We start from the raw sequence: 20674 nt of genomic DNA on the forward strand, positions 1-20674 counted from the left end.
ATATATTTATATATATATATATGATATTGAACATCACAGCCGCGGTTGTACTGTGAGTTGCAGTAAAAGTGTCAACGTACTCTGTGGTTTTGTAATCGTCTGAGTAAAGACCAGCTCTCAGATATGTCTTGACGGCAGGATCCTCGTCTCTCTCCTCCTCCTCCTGGACATCTATTGGTTGGGACGACGCCTGCTCCCCGTCCGATGGGCTGAGACATTCGGGCAGGGCGTCAAACTCTGCAACACTAAAGGAAAGCATGAAGAGAGAGATAGAGTGATAGAGAGGAAAAAGAGAAAGAAAGAAGAGGCACTGGTTTAGCACACAGTGCTGAAAACAATAGGTTAATATGGTGATAGTGAGTGGTCGTATTGAATTTTCAGGTCAACCCACTCAGGCGTCCTTCTGATGCACGTGTGAAGGTTTACCTCTGATGACAGGGGGAGTCGTCCTGCTTCCTCTTCTGCCCTCTCTTCTTTTTGGCCTGCAGGTCCAGCTCCGTCACCTGCTGCACCGCGTCATGCCCTCCGTCTCTCTCTGGCGCCCTGTCCTCCCTCCTCCCTCCCGCCTCTCTCCCGTCTATGTTGTGGTGATGTCCTGGCAACGCTCCAAGTGATGACAGAGACGGAGGCAGGGGCGAGCGTGTGGGAGAGGAGGCGGTGAAGGGCAGTGGATGCTTCCTGGGCCGGCCTGGCCTTCTTTTGCTCTTCACGGCCAGACTGCCGGGCGTTGGCAGACTTTTCTGCTGCCCCTGGCTTCTTGAGTCACCTTGTACGCCTGCAGTGGTTGAAGGAGAGTCAGAGAGAGGCAAGGGGTGAGGCATAAAAGGGGAGGGCAGAGTGTGAGTGGCGGAGAGGAAAAACCAGACAGATGTGGATGGGCTGCACGGCTGCAGGCGGCGGGAGGTGTGAGGTGAAGCCAGTCATGGCTGACTCATGTGAATGGGCCACAGATTAGGTGAGTCATAACATTTCCTCAGACCAGATCACTTCTGGGAAATGTATTAAGGAGTGATTTATGCAGAGGCACAGACACCAAACACAATAGACCCAAACAGTGTGCAACTGCATACTTCAGGCTGCAGACATGTGCATTTTCCTGCACACAGTTACTAATGTGATACACAATCTCAAAGGGCGGAGCAGACAGAAGGAGAGAGAGGGGGGAGGGGGGGAGGGGGGGGGGGGGGGGAGGGGGGAGGGGGCGTCTGTGCGAGCACACAGTAACTCAAACATGTGCTTAGATGATGAACTAATATCAAAAGTATTTCCCAAAAAATATTTTCCTTCCCGAGCTCACCCTGCCCCAACTCTGACCCCACGCTGTTCTCTCATCAATCACTCCGGTGGTCGTCCATCTTTGGTTCAATTTTCCACTGACAAGAGTGACCACTCTTTCTTCATTCGATTTTTTTTTTTTTTTTTTTTTCCAACTAGAGCCCGTTGGCCGGCAGCGAGGGATAGGCCGGGCTTTAAATAGCCAGTTTGGTGCTTTAACAAATGGCCGTGTTGGCTGGGTAGCCCTGGGCAGTAACAGCGTGTGGTTCACCTCAGACTAGAGAGGCTGCAACGATTTTCTGGCAGATTCTCACCGAGATGCTGCCCCCGCTGCTAAAACACCGTACAGAAATTCCATCAGTGAGTGTTTGCTGAGTGCTTGCATTTGTGTGTGTGTGTGTGAGTGTGTGTGTGTGCGAGACAAACAAACGCACGCACACCTCTGAACAGCAGAAGGAGTCTAAAATTGTCTATAAAAAGACCAGAGTCTGATTTCCTCTCCAACAGCCTCCAGGCTTTGATGTGAGGCCCAGCAACACCTAAAACTATATTCGGGCAAAGACTCTTTTTTAACGTGGTGCAAAAATGAAAACAAAAACAAAATGTCACGGTGAGTCAGTGAAAAGACACCGATGAAGTCAAATCCATTCACTGAGCTATCTGTCATAAATTAGGCGCTATTTTTACGTAGCCGTAGTAGGCACAGTCGGTGTTCGACCTCCCACATCTGCTACATTATCGCCAGGAAGCTGTTTATTGATGATGTATTTCTGAAGGAACAAAACAGACGACGCCAGAAAACTGAAGAAGCGTTTGTCGGCAGTTGTAGTACAGACAACGCAGCTAAAGTTAGCTACAACAGTTCTGGTAATGATATCAAAAACGTCTACAGGACCTCACCTCAATGCAAAACATGTTAGCACAGGCTGAGCTAACATTAGCTACATTTCGGTACAGACAACGCAGCTAATACACCTCAATGCAAAACATGTTAGCACAGGTTGAGCTAACATTAGCTACATTTGTAGTACAGACAACGCAGCTAACGTTAGCTACAATAGTTCCGGTACAGGCACCAGAGCTAACATTAGCTACGACAAGCTACAAAAATTGTTCAGTTAAATCACTAAAACTATGCTAAAAAATACTACCAACAATATTTTCTTTCTTTTAATGTAATAATATGGTATGTTGACAACAGAAGCAATAGGCGGGTTGAGAAAAACGCGGATAAATAACGTGACAGAATATGAAGCCACCACTTCCTTTCATTCATAGACTGTATCAGTACAGAACATCTCACTTGCGCCCTCACCTGGTTGTCTCCGGTCTCTCCACGTCGGCACGTCCCGTCTCAGCGACCTGTCGTCACTCTCTTCTTGACCAGAGCTCCTGCCAAGTCCGCTCCTGGAGCATCTTCCTCCTGCAGCCATGGCAGCGGAGGTGAACAGGTTGGTGTGTGATGGAGACGGCGTGGGCGAGGCCCCGTACAGGTGCGACTCCTCAGCCTCCTCCTCATCTTTGTCCTCTTCATCTGACGCCACCGACCTGCCCGTGTGTTGCTCCCCCACGAAACCTCTCCAGCTGGGGTTTGAGTTTCGGAATTCGGGGCCTCCCACCAGGCTGCCGGCCTTCATCTGGCTCTGGCTCAGGGCGCCCCAGCCTCCTCCGAACGACGACAGGTGAGAGGAGCCCAGCCCCAGGGAGGTGAGAGACATGTGTCTGTACCTCTCAGCAGAGGGCGATAATGATGAGGATGACGACGAAGAGGCCGCAGCAGAAGTGAAGGAACTGTTTCTGTTTTGAAATAACCAGGGAGATTCTTTGGACAGCACGCTTCCCAGTCCTCTTTTCCCTTGCTTCCCTGCGTTTCCCTGGCCCAGCACGAACCCCGACCCGTGTTTGGAGCTGGACATGGCCTCCCTCTCCAAGCTGTCGTCCTCCTCGTCTCCGTGTAGCTCCTCCTCCTCGTCCATGTCTCGCTCGCACGGCCGGTGGCGGTGTTTATGTTTGCGTTTGTGTTCGTTTCTCCTGCAGCCGCAGGAAAGGCTGGACGTGAACCCTGAGCTGAGGTGGGGGCACCCGCTGCCTCCACCCATGGCCCCCTCCACCTCCCCCCCTAGAGCGCCTTCTCTCAGCAGCCTGCTCCTGCGTCGGTGAAACCGAGCTGGGTTGAGAAGGTAGTGCGCATGGTGGGGCTGATGGGCGGCGTACTGGTGAGGAGATGGAAGTGGGTAGGAGCCCGGCAGGTGGTGGTGGTGGTGGTAGAGCGTGGTGGGTGGGGGGTAGCTGCCGTAAAAGCCCATGTTCTCAATGGTCTCCTGAAACTTTGAGGGGCAGCCGCACTGCCTGCGCTCCGGCTTCCTGCTACAATGCACTGACTGGCACGGGAAGAAGGACTGGGGAGAGAGGGAGGGGTTTGGAGGATAGGTGGAAGGGTGAGGCGAGTAGAAACCGTTCAGATTAATCCTGAAGATGTTAGAACGCAGCGGGTGGGCGGAGGAGTGGTGGCGTCTCCCCCCTGCAGCCGACCCACCTCCATCGAAGCCCTGCCCCGCCCCCGCTCTCAACCAACTTCGCTTCCCAATGTGGACCTCGTTGAACTGACCAATCATATCTTCCAGCTCGGCCACGAACTCTGGATCCTGCACTTGCAGCTGCTGGTGTTTCTTTTTGTGTTTGGTTTTCTGTCTCTTCAGAGCGTTGTGCCCCAGGCAGGGGTAATAGTCTGAATGAGTGCAGTTATTGTGTCCCGGGCAGGGACACACACAGGCACAGGAAGAGGGACAATCGTAGTCCCTCCGCCGGTGCCTGTGTCTGTCTCTGTGCCGCTCCACATTTCCAGGGCTGCTAATTAGGTTAGTATGTCTGGGGGTGTGGGACGGGGGTGAGGAGACAGGAGAAGGATGTTCATCCAGGGTGTGCTGTCTCTGCGCTCCCCGCATCACTCCTGACCCCTGACCCAACCTGACAATGCCGCGACTCCCCCGCAGCTCCCCTCGCTCACAAACACTGTTGTTGTCCGTCCCAATCCCACTGTCACTGGGCAGCGTCTCTTCGCTGTGAGACTCACTCCTGGGGGACGGCGTGGCGTCTTTGATGCGACTAGGTGAGCCGGCCGTGTGATGCAGCGAAGGGAGGGGACAGGAGAGCTTACACGACGACTGGTGGAAGGGGAACTGGTGCCGTCCCTGGCACAGACAGTTCTTCTTCGCAAATGAGGAGAGGGAGGAGGAGGAGGGCGGACGCGGGGAGGTGCAGGACGACGAGGGGGACGGAAGGGAGAAGTGGTGAGGAAAGAGGAGAGAAGACGTGGGTTCGGTGATGCTTCCCTCACTGCGAGGACTCTGGGCACCACTGGAGTGTGTGAGAGACGGGGAGGGGAAGGGGTGAGAGTGAGAGTGAGAGTGAGGCGGCGGGGGTTGGCTGGAGGAGAAGAGAGACGTTTCAGGGAGATTGGTGAAAAGGGACGACTGAGCGGAACTCTGAGGAGCGAACTTCAGGCTGGGGGTTTGGACCTTGGGCTTGCGTCCCCGTCTCTTGCCCATGTAGATTGTCCCTCTCTTGCTCACGTTGATCTGAGGGCCCAGCTTACTTCCAAAGGAGGAGGACAGGGCCGAGAGGGTGTGGACCGTTGTAGCCTCGATTGACTTACACATGCTCAGAGGGGTCTCCCCGTCTCCTGGCCGTCCAGCCCTGCCCTCCTTACCCACGTACCCCGTCAACATGACTTTGTTGAGCCTCCTCTTCTTTCTCTTCTTCATGAAATTAATCATCCTCCTCAACTTCAGCCTGTTTGTCTTGTCAGACGTATGGAAATCCTTATTTCTGTCCGAGTGCTCGGCCTGACTCAGAACGTCTCCACAGTGCTCCTCGGGGAGGTGTCGTTTAGGAGGACGGCCGCGCTTCTTGGGGCTGGAACTAGACTGAGCTGCGCACTGCAGTCTTGGGCTTGGCTCTGGTGCAGGGGCTTTCTGAACTTGGTTACACCCAAGAGGAGACTCCTCCGCCGAAGGCGAACTCAGTGAGAGTCGAGGTGGAGGTTCATCAAAGCTCAAGCTGTGGGATTTAGGACGGCCCCTTTTTCGAGCTGAAGCTGCAGATGCGGGGGAGCTGGGGTCGGATGTGGGGTGTTTCGGGGACGCCGGTTTTGTTGCAGAAGCGAGAGGAGAAGTGTTGGTGTTAGAGGAGCTAGATACTGGATGGGAGTCAGTCTGCTGGAAACAGGCGTTGGCAGGAGGAGAGGTTTTGGGATTCTGGGGGAGAGTCGCTGCTGAATTATGTTGGGAATCTGCAGGGGCTTCGTGATTTTCTGCTCTGTGAGCCCGGTGCACCAGCTTGGTCCAGCTGGGTCGTCTCGCTTTACGTTTCTTGAGTGGGCGGCTGTCCTGCTCTGGGGGGAATGAAGGGGGAGAAACTGGTGCACGAGCAGAAGGAGCGGGTAAAGAGGGAGGAGCAGAGCAGGAGGGCTGGCTCGACTGAGGCACAGTTGACTGTTTTGAGTTGTCTGGTTCTTTTGATTTATTGTTGTCACCTGTCGACGTTCTTGGCTCAGTTGGTTTAACTGTTCCACAACTGTCGTCCTCCTCCTCTGGCCCGACTGCGGTTGGTGATTTACAGTTTTTATCTGTTTTACCACTGGCTACTGTTTCACCAAACCTCGGAGAACTGTCCTCAGACTTCTGCCTGATGAAGCCGGCCTTGTCCTTCTTCTTCTCGCTCCTTCCTTTGTCAGCCTTTTGCTCCTCTCTGCTCCCGTCATCAGCCCTGTGTCTTTCAGCCTTCTCTTTAGCATGCTTTGTTTTCCCATCTCTGCCCTTCTCCTTTTTCTTCTTTCTGTCATCCTGCTCTTTGCTTTCACCCTTTGCTCTATCAGATTCCAACTTATGCCGCTTCGATTTTTTGTCCTTGTGTCTCTCTTTCTTCGTTTTCTTGTCTTTCTTTTTCTCTAGTGAAATCTCCAGAGTGGGATTCTGGTCTTGGGATTGGTCTAGAGTTGGGGAGGACTGTGGTTTAGTGGCCACTGAGGGAGAGGAAGCGGAGTACGGGCTAGCCTTTTTGGACAGGCTTGATTCCTTATGTGAGCCGGAGGAGACCTGAGGTCTCGTCGAGGAATCCACGGAAGAAACTGAGGAAGAACTGCTGTGTTTCCCAGCTTTGACTTTCGAGGAGGTGCCGAGGACGTTGGCACGGTCGTTGCCGTTCGATAGTCCCGTCTGTCTCGGCGTGCGTACCGAACCGTTACTTTTCTTGGTGGTGTTATCTTCATTACTGCACTCGGACGCGGAGAGTGTCTGAGTGCAAGGTGTGGAAGGAACAGTCGAAGCTGCCTGGTCTGTTTTGGGGGAGCAGGACTTGTGTCCCGCAGAGTTCGACTGTCCGTTGACACTAGGGGGCTTCTCCTTCTTTGACCTCTCAGACGAACCGATCGGATTCACCTCTGTCTTGTCGCCCAGCTTGACAGGAACCTGGAGAAAAGGAAACAGGCAGTCCTTGTCAGAGACAGTAAAGTGCTGTGGACAACAGTGAAGAGCGAGGCGTCGGAGACAATAAGTGAAATGATGTTTGTTTCAGAGGGACCATTAAAAAAGTGGGGGACAACATGACTCATTCAGGCAGAGAAAATAGGCCATACCCCGGAGAAGAAAGGAGTGAGGTGATGGAAACAGCAACGGGGTTGACACAGAATGGAGGAATACAAAGGCAGAGAACCAGAGTGAGAGAGGGAGGGAAGGAGGGAAGGAGCGGGACAGAGGACGAGGGGTAGTGAAAGATAAATGAGAACAGGTAGAGAAAGAGAGGATGTAAAAATAGAAAAGAGGGACAGATATAGGGAGCCTCGCAGAAACAGAAGGAGAGAGGGAAGGCTGTGCTATTGGTAGCTATAAATTGCCACTAATACAGATGAGAAGCCTTGACATTTTATATACTTGTCCGGTAATTTTGGTACACTGCAGCTTGAGTAGTGTGTGTGTGCAGCTGAAGCGATAAACTTCCCCTTAGGTTAGTGTCAGAGGGACGGATGAGGAGTAGAACGGCTCCAAGGGACCGTCATTATGTTGTCACATTTCTACTAATCATTTAAAGGTGGCGCAGTCTGAAAATCGCCAAAAACAACGCGACGTCAGTGGGTTGTTTTTCTTTTTGTGTGTCTGCAGTCTGAAAAGAGACCCAGCAGGTGGCAGTACTGCAATTCACAAGATGCACTGTTGCAGATAACAAAGATGCAGAAGTAAAATGTGGGGAGTTTAGCTTAGCATCAAAGGAAACGCAGGCTGTGTCCTACACCGCCCCCTACACCCAAAACAGTGCACCGTATGTTTAGTAGATGTCGAGTCCAAGTAGTCCACTATAAAGCGCCCCTCAATGTATCCCACAATTCACTGCAAAATCTAGTGATCAACCACTGGCCACTACCCAAGCAGTATATCCCATCATGCATTGCAGTCGTAGAAATATGGCGGAGAGAGGAGCGCCGGCGTTCATTTTAATTGTGCGACAGTGACTAAGTAGCGTCCTTAGTTTCCAGGAAGTTGAAATATATTAGAAAACATTCATATTTAATGAAATATAATTTGACAAAACATGATGAACATGAAGTGTTTGTGTATTTTTTTAACATTCAAAATTCATGCAGCGGACCGGATTTGGTCCGCGGGCCTTATGTTTGACACCACTGGGTTAAATCAAAATTGTAGTCGAGCAAGTACATTTCTGGGCCCTTCATTGTGCACTACACTCATAGCACCACCTGCAGGGGGAAACTGGGATCTGTGCATGTACAGCTTACCTGTTTGGCAGACTTGGTCCCCTGACTGGGAATGGTGGGGACGGACGCCGGCGTGGAGGATGAGGCAAGAGTAGATGATAACGGCAGTTCCTCTGATGATGAAGGCGATGACAACGAGGATAACGACACCGCAAGTGGCGGCGAAGCCGCAGATGCGGTTTGTTTGGATGTTGCCTGGACAACATCCAGACGTAAGCGTTGCTCTCGGGCTGAATCATCTGGAACAGAGCTGGTCTTGGTCTGCTGCCCTAGTCCTCCCTCACTGTCCCCCCTCAGCAGCCCCCCTCGGCCCTGTCTCTGATACGTCCTAATGGTGGGCTTGCAGATGTAGCTCTCCAGTATCTTTGGAGGCTTCTTGGTGCGCTTCTCCTGCAGTCCGATTCGGAATCGCACGTTACCCTCGGGGCAAGTGGCCTCCCTGCCAGCAAGCTGAAGCTGTTGCTGCCCGGAGCTCCCACAGCGCCCCTCAATGAGCAGCTCCAGTACTGCCCCCTTGTCCGTCTCCCTCTTCCGTCCTGCCCCCTTCTTCTCCTCCTCCTTCTTCCCTACATCTCTGCTCTCTCCATCACATCTCTTCTTCTTCTCCGCCACTAGATCCTGCTCGGAGTCCTCGGAGGCAGAGGAGGGGTCCAGAGTTAGGTTTGTGGCTGGAGGGGTTCCCCCCTTCACTCTCTGGTCCATCAGAGACGTCAGGGGGGAGAGGCAGGATGCTGTGGAGTGCCCAGTACAGGACGTCTTACTGCACCTAATGGGGTTAATGGGGTCAAGGACAGCGAGATGAAAGCAGGCCGGAAGATTTCCGAGAGTAAATCCAGTAAAAACAACCACAGTCGGGTGTCTTCATCCAGCCAAGGTCTCTCTCTTCTCTTTTATGCTTGATCTGAGAGCAGAGAGTTTAAAAGAGGCAAAGAAACAGGAAAAAGAGAGAAGGAAAAAGAGAGAGAGAGAGGGGTGGAGGGGGGAGAGAGGGAGAAGACAAAAAAGAAAGATGTTAGATATTAGTCACTTCAGTGAGCTCAGATGCTGAGCAGCAGCGAGGAAGGAGTTGGAGGGAAAGTCCCCTTCCTCCAGGCAGCTGAGGAGAGGTGCTAAAGTGTGTGTCCACAGAGATGATCTCATCGTATAGAAAACCCCGGGGACCAATCAGTGAAACGCCGTCACTGTCCGTAACTGAACGAGAACCACTCACACTTTTTGTTTTCCGGAACCACCATCAGCTGGTTTTCTCCAACCATCTGTAAATGACAGTAGCTGTGGAGGAACGTGAACCCTCCATAAACCCTGAGACATTTTCTTAAGTTGTAATCCCGGCTCTCCCCCCTCCTTCCAGGATCAATATATCAATCAGTCTGCTCTTGACTAATTCAAACAGTTGATCCAGTCTCCTCCCCTCCTCTCCCCGCTGTCTTTGCGCCTTCTGTTCTCAACTACTCCCACCAGCTCTTCTCCTCCCACCCTTCCCTCTGCTCTTCTGTCTTTTCTCTCCGAAACTCCCCTTTTAATGTTTGGCAGAAAGCTTTTGCATTATTCTCTATTAGCCCCATCCACTCCACGTCTCTCTCTCTCTCCTTCTCTCCCTCTCTGCCTCTCTGCCTTTCTGTAGACCACACAGTAAAATGGTCACCTCATACACTACATCCATGTTAATCAGAACCATATTTCCTCCTCCACTTGGTTCCTTTTCTTCTCTCCAACCTAAATCCCTCCATTCACGGTCTGGCCGTTCCCCTCCTCCACTTTCAGTAGTGGTAACTCAAATCCGTAGGAAAGGGTAAAACTTATTTTTGGAAAGCAGTGCGAATTCCTCCTCCTCCCATTGCTTCCTCCGAGTTAAGTAAGCTTTTCATTGACCCCATTGTAAATGGACTTTTAATGTGACATTACAGCAGAGCAGCACACCCTGAAATAACATTTTACCCTCGCCGAAAAAAAAAAAAAAAAAAACTTTCACTCTCACTCCTCGCTCCGTGCGTGGCGCAGTTTGTCAGACGGCGTATCGGAGGGAAGCCACATCTTCCCTCATGCTTCCTTCATTAAACTGCCTGCGTCTCATTAAGGAGGACACTCATCGGTTTTCTAATAAAACATACTATGCTAAGCAATCTCGCAGATGTCTCCCGAGAGCATTTCATGTAGAGCTCATTTGTCTCTCATCACAACCGACGGCCTCCGTAAACTTGAAAAGAGGAGCAGGGATAACATTTGGGCTCTGAAGCTCAGTGGACATCTCTCCTGCGTCTTGGACCCTTCACACCTAAACCCTGTCTTTGTGTCACAGTGAGCTCAAATCAACATCTGTTCCAGTAAAGGCTGTTATGCAACCGCACTGGAAAGCATTTTCAAGGCCAAACCTCCTCACAATAAAATAACACACACCAGCGACGGAGATAGTGAGCGGCCCTCTCAAATCTCATTAGCCCTCCCTGTCGTGACCTCAGCGGCGCGCGGGCTAACCTATAGGAAGTGGGGACACAAACAACTCAGAGAGCAGGTTGCGCGGAGAGGAAAGGGAAAAGGCCGAGGCGATTCAACAGGAGTCAGAGTGCATTCGAATAGATTTTTATACTCTCCACTGAGATAACTCTCCGACATAACTCAAAATCCTTCTAACATTAGACCAGAAGCTATTCTCACTGACAGGATGATGGGTGGACTCTAGTCAGTGTGATTCCTCGGCGGCGCAAAGGCGACGATTAAATCAAGATAATAGCCACCATTTTTCCAGCCATCATCAACATCTCATGATGGTGTTATCATCAATAACTACAACACTGTTTTCATCTGCCTGACAACAGACGGAGCAGCAGCAGCAGCAGCAGCAGCAGCAGCAGCAGCAGCAGCGAACCCATGAAAACGAGTTTGCTCTAATTTCCTGGCATCTATCACAGCTAGTACTACACACGTCTTACCTTAAAGACTCTGACCCTTTTTTTTACTTGTTGTTTGTCTGACATCTGCTCACGTCTGTGCTGGTTGTTTGTAGAGTCTTCATTTTTCAAGCAGAGTTCGACATTTCAACGAGCTGCTGGTTTTTTTTTTAGGTAAATAAAAGTTTACGGCTGACCTGCGCAACACAGTCTGTGCCAAAAAAAAATGCAATTTCTGAGGCCGATGCCAATTCTCATCGGGCGCCTGGAGAGCCCGTGATGATGGGAAATGATATCACCTGTTCAAATTTATAGAGCCTTTCACTCTGTTTATCACCGACTAATACAGTTTTCCTGGAAGTGCTTGGATTTTTACTACAGAACACAATGTCAAAGAATGTCTCTGACGCACACCGTGTCATGTCATTGGCCAGTTCCCATCGGACAATACAGCTGCCAATCACACGCTGTGTCTTCTAATATTTTCTGTAAATTGAATTATAATTCGCAAAAAAACTGACATTGAGTTTCACCGGGTTCGATCAAGTCAAAATGAACCAACCATGTGTCATAAATGTTACTGGTCATAACCTAGCCTAACAACCTAACTTTTCATGAATTAATATTGGACCAGTACCAATCACTAGCTTCACTGAACACCAGAAATATTTACGTCCGCTTTTTATAAACATACGTCCATACACGGACGTCTTTGTAAGACGGCTACTCCAAATATTTCCTACCGATAATTGATTACATTTCCTGTTGACGCAGTTCGTGGGCCAAAAGGAAAGGGTGTCTAAATTATGGTGAGTGGCCTTTGATTTGTGTGGTTAGACTGCTTCCTCTGGTCCGGGGTCATAACTTTATTGAGTTATTGTAGCCCCCAGCGTGAAGAGCCCTCGACAACGTACCGCAAAGTTCCTGCTAAAACGATGGGTTGAACTCCGCCACTATGTCATGTAAATATGTCCGTATCTTATTACTGATCTGTGGGTTTTACCCACTGATTATGTGTGCATGAAAGAGACCAAAGTAGATGCAAAGTAGGCTATATTGTTCAACATAGGTCCACTGTGAACTGCCCATATGTGAGAAAGGACAGATTCCCAGGTTCTAACCCACGCCTGCTATAACTATGCAGCCCAACACGTGAAGCCCATGTTTAAGTTTATGTGCATCACGAGGGCCAGATCTGGGTCAGACTAATTTTACTGTACTTTTCCAGCCCAATACACCAACATGTGGCCCATATCTAAAAAAGTTAAAGTACCACCTACAGGGGGTGCTGATTACTTCATTGCTCCATATACACATTCTAGTGTGAGTCCCACAGCAGAAAGATCTGTACTAGATATTCTTTCAATCTGGTACAGTTGTGGTTTGTCGTTTTAGCGTACCAGTCCACACAGTGGCCCATGTGTGGGCCATTTCTAGCAAACAAGATCTGGCCCATAAAAGGGCCATAACTCTTTGGATTGGGTGGACCATGTGTAATAGCAATATGTGAGCCAGACTCAGGCCAGACCAATTGTGTTATGTTATGCAGCCCAATAAATCCACGTGTGACCCACATATACGTCCTATCTGGAAAACTACCATACCTTATACGGTAGGATCTTTGAACTTTATACCTAATTATACACTTTCTTAGTCTTATAGCAGACAAGTCTGGGCCAGATCAAGTTGGCACCATTACCATGGCAGGGGGTTTGTCAACATGATGTGGGCCACGTCTGACAATGATGGCATAATGTTTACATGATGTCATACCTAATGTGGCCGACTGGGGTTTGGTGTCAAACCCAGATGTGGGCCCGATGTAAATGAACTGTGTGGGCTAAAAGTAGGCCAGACCAATGTCACTGGGTTATGCAGCCCAGTGAACCCCACGTGTGGCCCAGTTGAAAATCCTCCTGTGTTGGAAACTAAAACACTACCTTACTGTATGAGCTGCTCACTTCTTTACTTTATACACACTAGTCTAATGAGTCTCTCTCTCCTCCCGCGGACACACACACACACACACACACACAAATAAGTGTAATAAAAGTGTGCGTTGGCCGTACATTGTGTACCTGGGTCACAGCTGCGTAGGCTGCCTGATGTTGCTACTGTACATACAGTAGGGGCAGCGGGGGTGTTACCCGCACCGAAAGAAAGCTATCACTGATTTGGTGTGGACGTCAACAGGGGCTTCCTTCTCCATCATGACTTTGCGCACCCCTTAAAAAATTACTATCTGCCTCCCGCCGCCGCTGTCGCACTCACTAACCATACACACATGCACGTGTTGTTGTTGTCGTCACTCATTTCGCCATAGGCGACGACTGTACATGGTACAGCCTGGGCTCCGAAAAACACCACTCCGCTGCGCGTTTGAAAGTCAACATACGTGTAAGTGAAGGGGCTGCGCAGCAGGAAAAGGTGCCGAGCTGCTGCCGTCGGTAACGAGGGTTAGTCCCCAGACACATTTTTCTCTTCTATCTGTCCTCTGCTGGCCCTTCTGCTGGTGTCAGCAACATTGAAATAAGAAATATCACCGTGCGCGGATTGGAGAACACAGACGAGGGGGGCGAACATACTCGGCAACAAGGGATAAAATTAGCGCAAAGCGGATGCACAAAATTCTCTCCGGGCTACAGTGATCTGAGCTCGCTGCTGATGACAGGCCCGCACACATTAATACAAACTGCCATGACAATCTGTAATAAGGCTACGTAGGCTACTTACCCGAGAGCGCGTCCCGAAGCCAACTGCGTTCGGGCAGGAGGATGTGAAGGTGTCGCTGTCCTGCTCCCCTGCGGCCACGGCGAATCCACAGCCCGCTGGCGCATTAGACGGTGCCTTGATTACATAACTGAGGCCAGGAAAGGTTATAACAGCCCCTAACGCCGAGTTTCAGTCCCGCTCGGAGCGCCGAGCCTACTGTGCAACAACATTGGCGCGGTTGTTTTCATAATCACACGGTCGACACATCCGCGTCCCCGCAGCTAGGTGGCGGAGTGCTCACACTGGATTTCATTTCCACTCACTTCTCGCGGGGGGAAAGTTGGGTTGTCGCTCCCGCCTTAGTGACCGAGCTGCCGTTTGTGCACGGGCTGTTAACGTGTCAGCGAAGGCTGTGTGTGTGTGTATGTGTGTGTGTTTGTTCGTTCATGTGCGCGCGCGTGTGTGTATGTGTGTGAGTGTGTGTTTACAGAGCAGAGGTTGTACATGTGCGGGAATGCAACTGCGTGGCCATTTTCGTGGAGTCAGAGGAGGGGGTTTAGGAGTGAGCTCAGAGGAACACAGCGCTGTTCATTACAGCCGATCAGGGAGCGCTGTTTAGACGTTTATTAAAATGGCGACGACTTGGCTCGCAACGAGAAGCTGCTTCAAAAGTTGCTGCGCCTCGTGTGAAAACCACAAGTCCGCCGTAACACACGTGTAATAACACATTAGTGGCTACACAAGAAGCACAAATGAAGATAAAACAAGTTTTAAAAAAAGAAAAGAAAAGGGAAGTTAGCAGTTTTAAAGAGAAGTTGGACGAAATGGGTAACGGTGATTTCTGTCCCCCTGCTCGGTTAACGACTTGTGTTATTCGTGGCTTCACACTCCGGCTGTTTATAGTTTTGCTCAAACCTTTACAAAATTATATTTCGTGGTTTTTGTAACTTATCCTTCTACACTACTGAATACTACTCGTATTTATACATTTGGTATATTGTCCTGCTGGATGTTTACATCTTAGGTTCTCTGGGGTAAAAATAAAAATGACCCCACCTTGTTTTGATCGTTTTTAAAATACACAGTATACATTGAAATCAATTCCGTTTTTAACTTTTATTCTAACTGCAGTCTAACCCATTATTACAAAAACATATTTTTAAATTTAGACCTGTAGGTACGAATTAAATGTGGGGTCAGAATGACCAAGGGCAGTAAATGGGTCAAACGTTCTTATACAGAGAGAAAAGTTAAACAAAAGTAAAAAAAAAAAAAATTATGTTCAACTTTGTTAAAGAAAATGATTCTGGTTTGAAGAAATAGACTCGTATGTGGAAGCATTTAAATAAAATTACATTGTTAAAACTGATTTAATCCTATGAGTATTTCAAATGTTTTTTATAAAAAATAATCAATTTAAAACAGAAGATTGTGCTAGGTTTTCAGAAAAGTAATCCTAATTTCATTTCATTTTGAAAAATACAAAGACTAACCTATTGTTATTATGACTCTTTTGGGATAATAATAACATATTCTCCGATCAGCAAGTATTTTCAATTTTCATAAATATCATGATACAGCCGTTTCACATTTCAGTGAGTTTCTGAACCTGTCAAACTCCTTCAATGGCCCTTTTTTATTTTTTTTTACATCTTCAGTGTTGTGGGCCATTTTGTTATCTAAATGTGAGTATAATAAACTGGTAATTACAAATTAGAGTCAGTAATCAAATCTTATCTTCAAAACAGGAGGCACAAAGTTTTATCTTTGATATTTTCTCCTAAACCGCTCTCCCCGGTCCACACATTTTTCTCCTTGAAATAGCTGTTCATGCACCAATGACTTTCTGGAGTGTCTTGAGTTTTTCTAAACACAGGAATGTTGTGATTTTTTTCCCTTTTAGCACAATAACAAATCACAAGCACAAAAGCATAATGGTGAATAAAAACAACTCACAGGACATTGTCAGCACTTTATTGATCTCCACAAACCCCAGATCACAATGTTATTTATCGTCTGTCTTATTACCTACAATATATGTACTATATTTAAAGCATCGCCTTCCTCCATCTCATTCTTTCCCTTTCCTTCTGAACTGTTTTACCAGCCATCACTCTCACCTCTTCCACTAACCCTTGGTTCAACCCTAGCTACAGGTGTGTAGTCATGGTCAAGCCACAGTGGTACTGTAAATGTCACTTTAGATTTATTAGAATTGCCCCTTAAGTTTTCAGGCAGTGATGAATAGTTTACCTCCATTCTCGGCTTGGCTGCTTTTTTGCTGTTGCCAGCAGTCTCTGACATTTCTTTGGGGTGAAATTATTATGGAAAAAAGTAAGCTGTGCCATATTTGATTTAGCTTTAGTAATACAAACCAGTATTGCAGTGTGACATTTAGAAGTTAAAGCTATCAGCAAAAATGAAGAGGAATGTCAAGCCTTACCTCACAATTTCTCTTGGCAATGTAATAGATTTTTTTTTCAAACTTGTGTTTTAATATCACTGTCTCTGTGGCAGCTAGACAGCCACACAGTTAATCACTGTTGTACCTTAGATCCAGATATCTGTCCAGAGTGCAGCTGTGCCTTCACGTGCCCACCTATTGGACTGCAACCTCACTGAGTGAAGCTCCAGGGAGAAAAAGCAGTGACCGAGGTTGGAGAGCAGTGAAAACAACAAGATACAACACAAACAACACGTTTAATCATTATTTACAGATCATACATAAGCATTATTATAACTAATAAATATTAATATCTTCAATAAATAGCTTTATGGTTGTTCTTGCTGTTTGAAATGTAATGTACAGGTTCTCTTTAAAGTACATGCATGATGTCTTCACACTTTATTCTAGAAATGTTATATAGTGGAGGAAAAGAAAGTGCAAGTCACAGAAAATGTCATTTTGATTTATATAAATATAATTTCATGAAGTACTATCAGGAAAAATAAATGTATTTTTTTCGAGGGATCGTTACTCTCATATTATCATTTATTTCCTATCAGAAATAGATAATAAAAGGTTTAAAAGGTTATTTTCTGAAAAGCACTGTTTTAGATTTATAATTTAGACAACGTACGTCGTTTTAATCTTTTATTTCCCCCTGTTGTTAATGTTGTCTTCGGCTGGCATCCTCCTCCTGTCTTCTAATTGGTCCAATATAATTGAGTTGCTCTGACATCACTTCCTGCTTTGAGATCAATGATGGCGGTGTCCATGGCTGCTCAGGCACATTGACATCGCTAGCTGGTTTGCTTGGGACGTCCTGGATATTAAACCTTTTATCGTCTGTTAGTTTCTTTTTTTCTTAGGATATTAATCCCAGTCTTTGTAAATAAAAAACTGACAAAGCTGACTGCAGGTAAATGTTATTTTTTCTCATACAGCTACGCACCGCTGTAGTTAGCGTTTAGCTTAGACCGTTGCTTGACAAGGTTAGAAGACTGGGAAAATACAGCCCTTATGTTTTGTGGGTCTGTGATTCATTATATGTATACATATATTTTTCAGCGTTGACCATGGCACTTCAAAGATTGACCTTCAGACTACGGCAAACGGTGAGTACACTCTTAAGGCTTTGAGAATCTGCACTAGGGTAAAGTCTGTCTGACAGACCTCCAAAGCACGTTGAGGAGTCTTAAAGCTACTCAGATTACATTGCAATTTAGTTAAAAGTCCATAAATGAACATGCAACACAAACTTCTTTGTATCTTTAATTTTAAAATTCATTTTGCTAAATTAAACAAAATTACAGGTATCACATGTTAGGACTCTTCATACCAGCGGATGCCTGCAGCAAGAACCTTTGGCCTTAGAGTCAGAGCCTGACCCTCCCTCCATCTTCAGAACCCGAGAAAGTAACCCGGTAAGCAAAATGTTTTTACATATTTCTGCAGGGTTTTAAAAAAAGGAAAAGAAATTGCGTTCTTTTAACTCTTTATATGTATTTGAACTGGTTCAGTTATTTTCTTTGTTTACTGTGTTTTTCAGGCATTTCACTCTGAGGACCACATCGGACAGTATTACACTCTGCCTCCCTCGGACATTCGCACCGTGTTTCCTCATGGTTTACCCTGGAGCTATCGAAAACAGGTTTGTGCTAAAACCTCAGCCTAAATTACAGGTCAGGCCAAAATGATGACAGTAATGATAATGACTCTAAATATGTGGATTAACAGGTGAAGACGTTCAACGAAGGCTGTGTGATGGTCAGGCAGCCTGCTCTGGAGGTCATCTCCTCCCTGAAGAAAGCGGACTACAGCAAACCTGCCATAAGATATACTTTCTGTATCCTTTCAAACGCTTGGTCATCTTCTAGTAAACCCAAACCGACATGTCTGTAAAGATCCTGATTCGTTGATCTCTGGTTGACCTTATCGACTTGTTCAGATGGTGTAGGTGGCAGCGGGAAGACGATGTCGCTGTGTCACACAGTTCACTACTGCTTCACACAGGGATGGCTGGTGCTGCACATTCCTGACGGTAAGAGAAAAAAAAAATATCCAAACCATGTGACAGGATCATTAAGAAGTAACTCCTTCACGTGTGTGTTTGTGTGTGTGTGTCTGTTTGACAGCCTTCATCTGGGTGAAGAACTGCAAGGAGCTGCTGCCCTCGTCGTATAACAACTCTCGCTTTGATCAACCTTTGCAATCTGTAGAATGGTTACGCAATTTCAAAATCACAAACGAGAAATTTCTGTCAAAGGTACTTTTTTATTATCCCTATAAGATTGTCAGTCATTGGATGACATGTATATATGCATATATCTGTGTGTATATGTATGTATATGTGTGTATGTATGTATATATGTATATATATGTATTTATGTGTGTATGTATGTATATATATGTACATATATGTGTATGTATATGTAAATATGTACATATAGGTGTATATATGTACATATATGAACACATATATACATATATGTATTGACATGTATATACTGCACGCTGAACTTTTGTTAGATCATCGGAAAGACAACCTTACACCATGTAATGAAATTAAATATGCTAATTTACCTCACTGGGAGATAATTATATTATCGGCAAGTGCTCTGCTATTAATTGATCTTTAATGAGTCTTGACTGTGTCTCAGCAGCAGCTGAGGTCCCACACTGCTGATACATGTAAACTAATTAAACTGTCTAAAGATAGCAACTGAAACATGACGACAGTGAATCGTTTGAAATATAGTTTCATTATTTATTTTCATTTACCGTCCAGATGTTGATGAAAAATGTTTTTTGTTTTTTTTAAGATAAAGACAAAGCATCGTTATGTGTGGACAAAGAGAGAGTTCACTGAGGAGGGCAGTCTTCTGGGACAGCTGGTGGAACAGGTTTGTATTAATTTCTCTCTTTTTTTTGGAACGTGGCTGTATATCTTTGCCTCTCAGACATTTTTATTCCATTGTTTTATTTCTAACCCTTCCCTCCTATTTTTCCTGCTGTCTTAACAACTGCCCCGCAGGTGTCGTTAGAGTCCTCCTGCGTTTAGTGTTGATCGATAGACGATGAACTGAGCTCAGTGATGGATCGTCACAATGTTTTTCCTACCACACTCTGTCAAAGGCAGAAACCGGCCGTAGATTAATGTGGAACGTGGGAATGGCCTTTTTGTTGTAGAATAAAAAAAAAGTGACATTAGTGATGTTATATAGTGTCTTGACAGTCACTGGGGTTTCCTTTGTGTACAATTATAAAGGTGGACAATAATAATCTACCTGTTACTGTGGCCTAAATAATAAACATCCTGAAGTGTCTGAACCCGTGGGACGACACTGGATAAATCAATGAACAGTGTCTGAGGTTATTATTGTTCATTTAACTCCTCTTAGTGTTGTGACTCATCGGCTGTCTCTGCTGAAACTGACTTTAACAGCGAAATATGGCACTATAGTTAGAAATCTGGCGATTGGGAGGGGCAGTGATCATCAACTGGTGGCCCGCGGGCCTAATCTGGCCCACTGAACTGTCCAATTCAGCCCACAAGTGCATTACAAAAAAAATGTCAGATAATAATGTTAGACAGAAATATGATTTTTATTCCAGTTGGCAGTAAAGATGTTAGAACATTAGCTTTTTTTAACTTTTAATTTTGTAAATTTGTAATTATTAATATCTGACCTGCTGACTTCTTCACAGGGCATATCTCGTGTGAAGAGCAGCAGTGACGTGGTGGGGGCGCTGATAAAGGAACTGAGGCTTCAGAGTGGACAACCAGAGTCCGTCTTCCGTCTCGCTGTGGCCATAGATGGTGTCAATGGTCTGTGGGGAAAGAGCACCATCAAGAAGGAGGATAAGAGCATTGTAAGAAAACCCACGTTCACACTGCTGTCGTGTCTCGTACATGTAAGTGGACTGTTGAAGGACTGGGGCTCTTTGTTTTCATCATCAGGTGGAACCACAGGCGTTGACTGTAGTCCATAACCTGAGGAAGCTAATGAAGAACGACTGGGTGAGAAGAACAACGACGACACTGACTGGTTATTTTATAGTTGTTTTTTTTTTATTTTCAAATCTTTTTAACACTGGCTCTCGTGTTTCAGACTGGAGGAGCCGTCATCACCACTGTCTCTCAGACTGGGTCTCTTTTTGTCCCCAAGTCAGTCTACCTGCCACATGAGCTGCTGGGAGAGGTCAGTGCTGATGTCATCATAGTGATGTCATCTGAGCGTGCTCGGACAGTCGATCAATTTTAGGGATGTTTGAATCAACTGGTTTATTTTCAGTAAACAGCTCTCATGTCCTGTCTTTTGACCTTGTGTCTTGATTTTGTCCTTCAGAGCGGCTTTGACTGCATGGACCCGTTCGTCCCCGTGTCGGTGCCCAATTACAGTGTCAAAGAGTTTGAAAGCTGTTACCTCTACTACATCGACCGCAACTGGCTGCAGCTCCCACAGAGTAGGCCATAATGACATCAATGTTCTGATTCTACATTATGTTCAAGTGATGTCATCTGACTAACGTGGATGTTTTCTTTAACCTTCAGGCCGAACAGAGAATGGGAAGAAAGAACTCGTC

General features: G+C 46.8%; 2 protein-coding genes across 6 annotated transcripts in view; one reads left to right on the forward strand and one right to left on the reverse strand.

Moving 5' to 3' along the window:
• The window catches only part of LOC103388251 (histone-lysine N-methyltransferase ASH1L), a 20242-nt gene extending 5409 nt beyond the window's left edge, over positions 1-14833 (reverse strand). For 2 of the 5 annotated variants that reach the window (XR_003051420.1, XR_003051421.1), the window contains exons 1-5: positions 13666-14831; positions 8066-8945; positions 2591-6743; positions 427-775; positions 81-245 (exon numbers count right to left, since the gene is read on the reverse strand). Coding sequence is in view for 2 of the 5 variants with exons in the window: in XM_025061232.1 (XP_024917000.1) it covers positions 81-245; positions 427-775; positions 2591-6743; positions 8066-8746 (5348 nt within the window). In the remaining 3 variants the exon portion in view is untranslated. Of the gene's footprint in view, positions 1-80; positions 329-426; positions 776-2590; positions 6744-8065; positions 8946-13665 lie in introns of those variants that run through there. The other 3 variants (XR_003051422.1, XM_025061232.1, XM_008323161.3) reach the window with 3 other exon arrangements.
• A 1990-nt stretch (positions 14834-16823) lies between these two features.
• The window catches only part of dap3 (death associated protein 3), a 4981-nt gene continuing 1130 nt past the window's right edge, over positions 16824-20674 (forward strand). The window contains exons 1-13 of the mRNA XM_008323167.3: positions 16824-17006; positions 17156-17202; positions 17401-17511; positions 17637-17738; positions 17825-17933; positions 18036-18128; positions 18223-18353; positions 18910-18990; positions 19796-19960; positions 20049-20108; positions 20200-20289; positions 20437-20554; positions 20643-20671. Of these exons, the coding sequence (XP_008321389.1) occupies positions 17164-17202; positions 17401-17511; positions 17637-17738; positions 17825-17933; positions 18036-18128; positions 18223-18353; positions 18910-18990; positions 19796-19960; positions 20049-20108; positions 20200-20289; positions 20437-20554; positions 20643-20671 (1128 nt within the window). The 5' untranslated portion in view covers positions 16824-17006; positions 17156-17163. The remainder of the gene's footprint in view (positions 17007-17155; positions 17203-17400; positions 17512-17636; positions 17739-17824; positions 17934-18035; positions 18129-18222; positions 18354-18909; positions 18991-19795; positions 19961-20048; positions 20109-20199; positions 20290-20436; positions 20555-20642; positions 20672-20674) is intronic.

This window comes from Cynoglossus semilaevis, chromosome 13, assembly GCF_000523025.1.
Source record: "Cynoglossus semilaevis isolate Cse_v1.0 chromosome 13, Cse_v1.0, whole genome shotgun sequence".
Lineage (NCBI taxonomy): Eukaryota > Metazoa > Chordata > Actinopteri > Pleuronectiformes > Cynoglossidae > Cynoglossus > Cynoglossus semilaevis.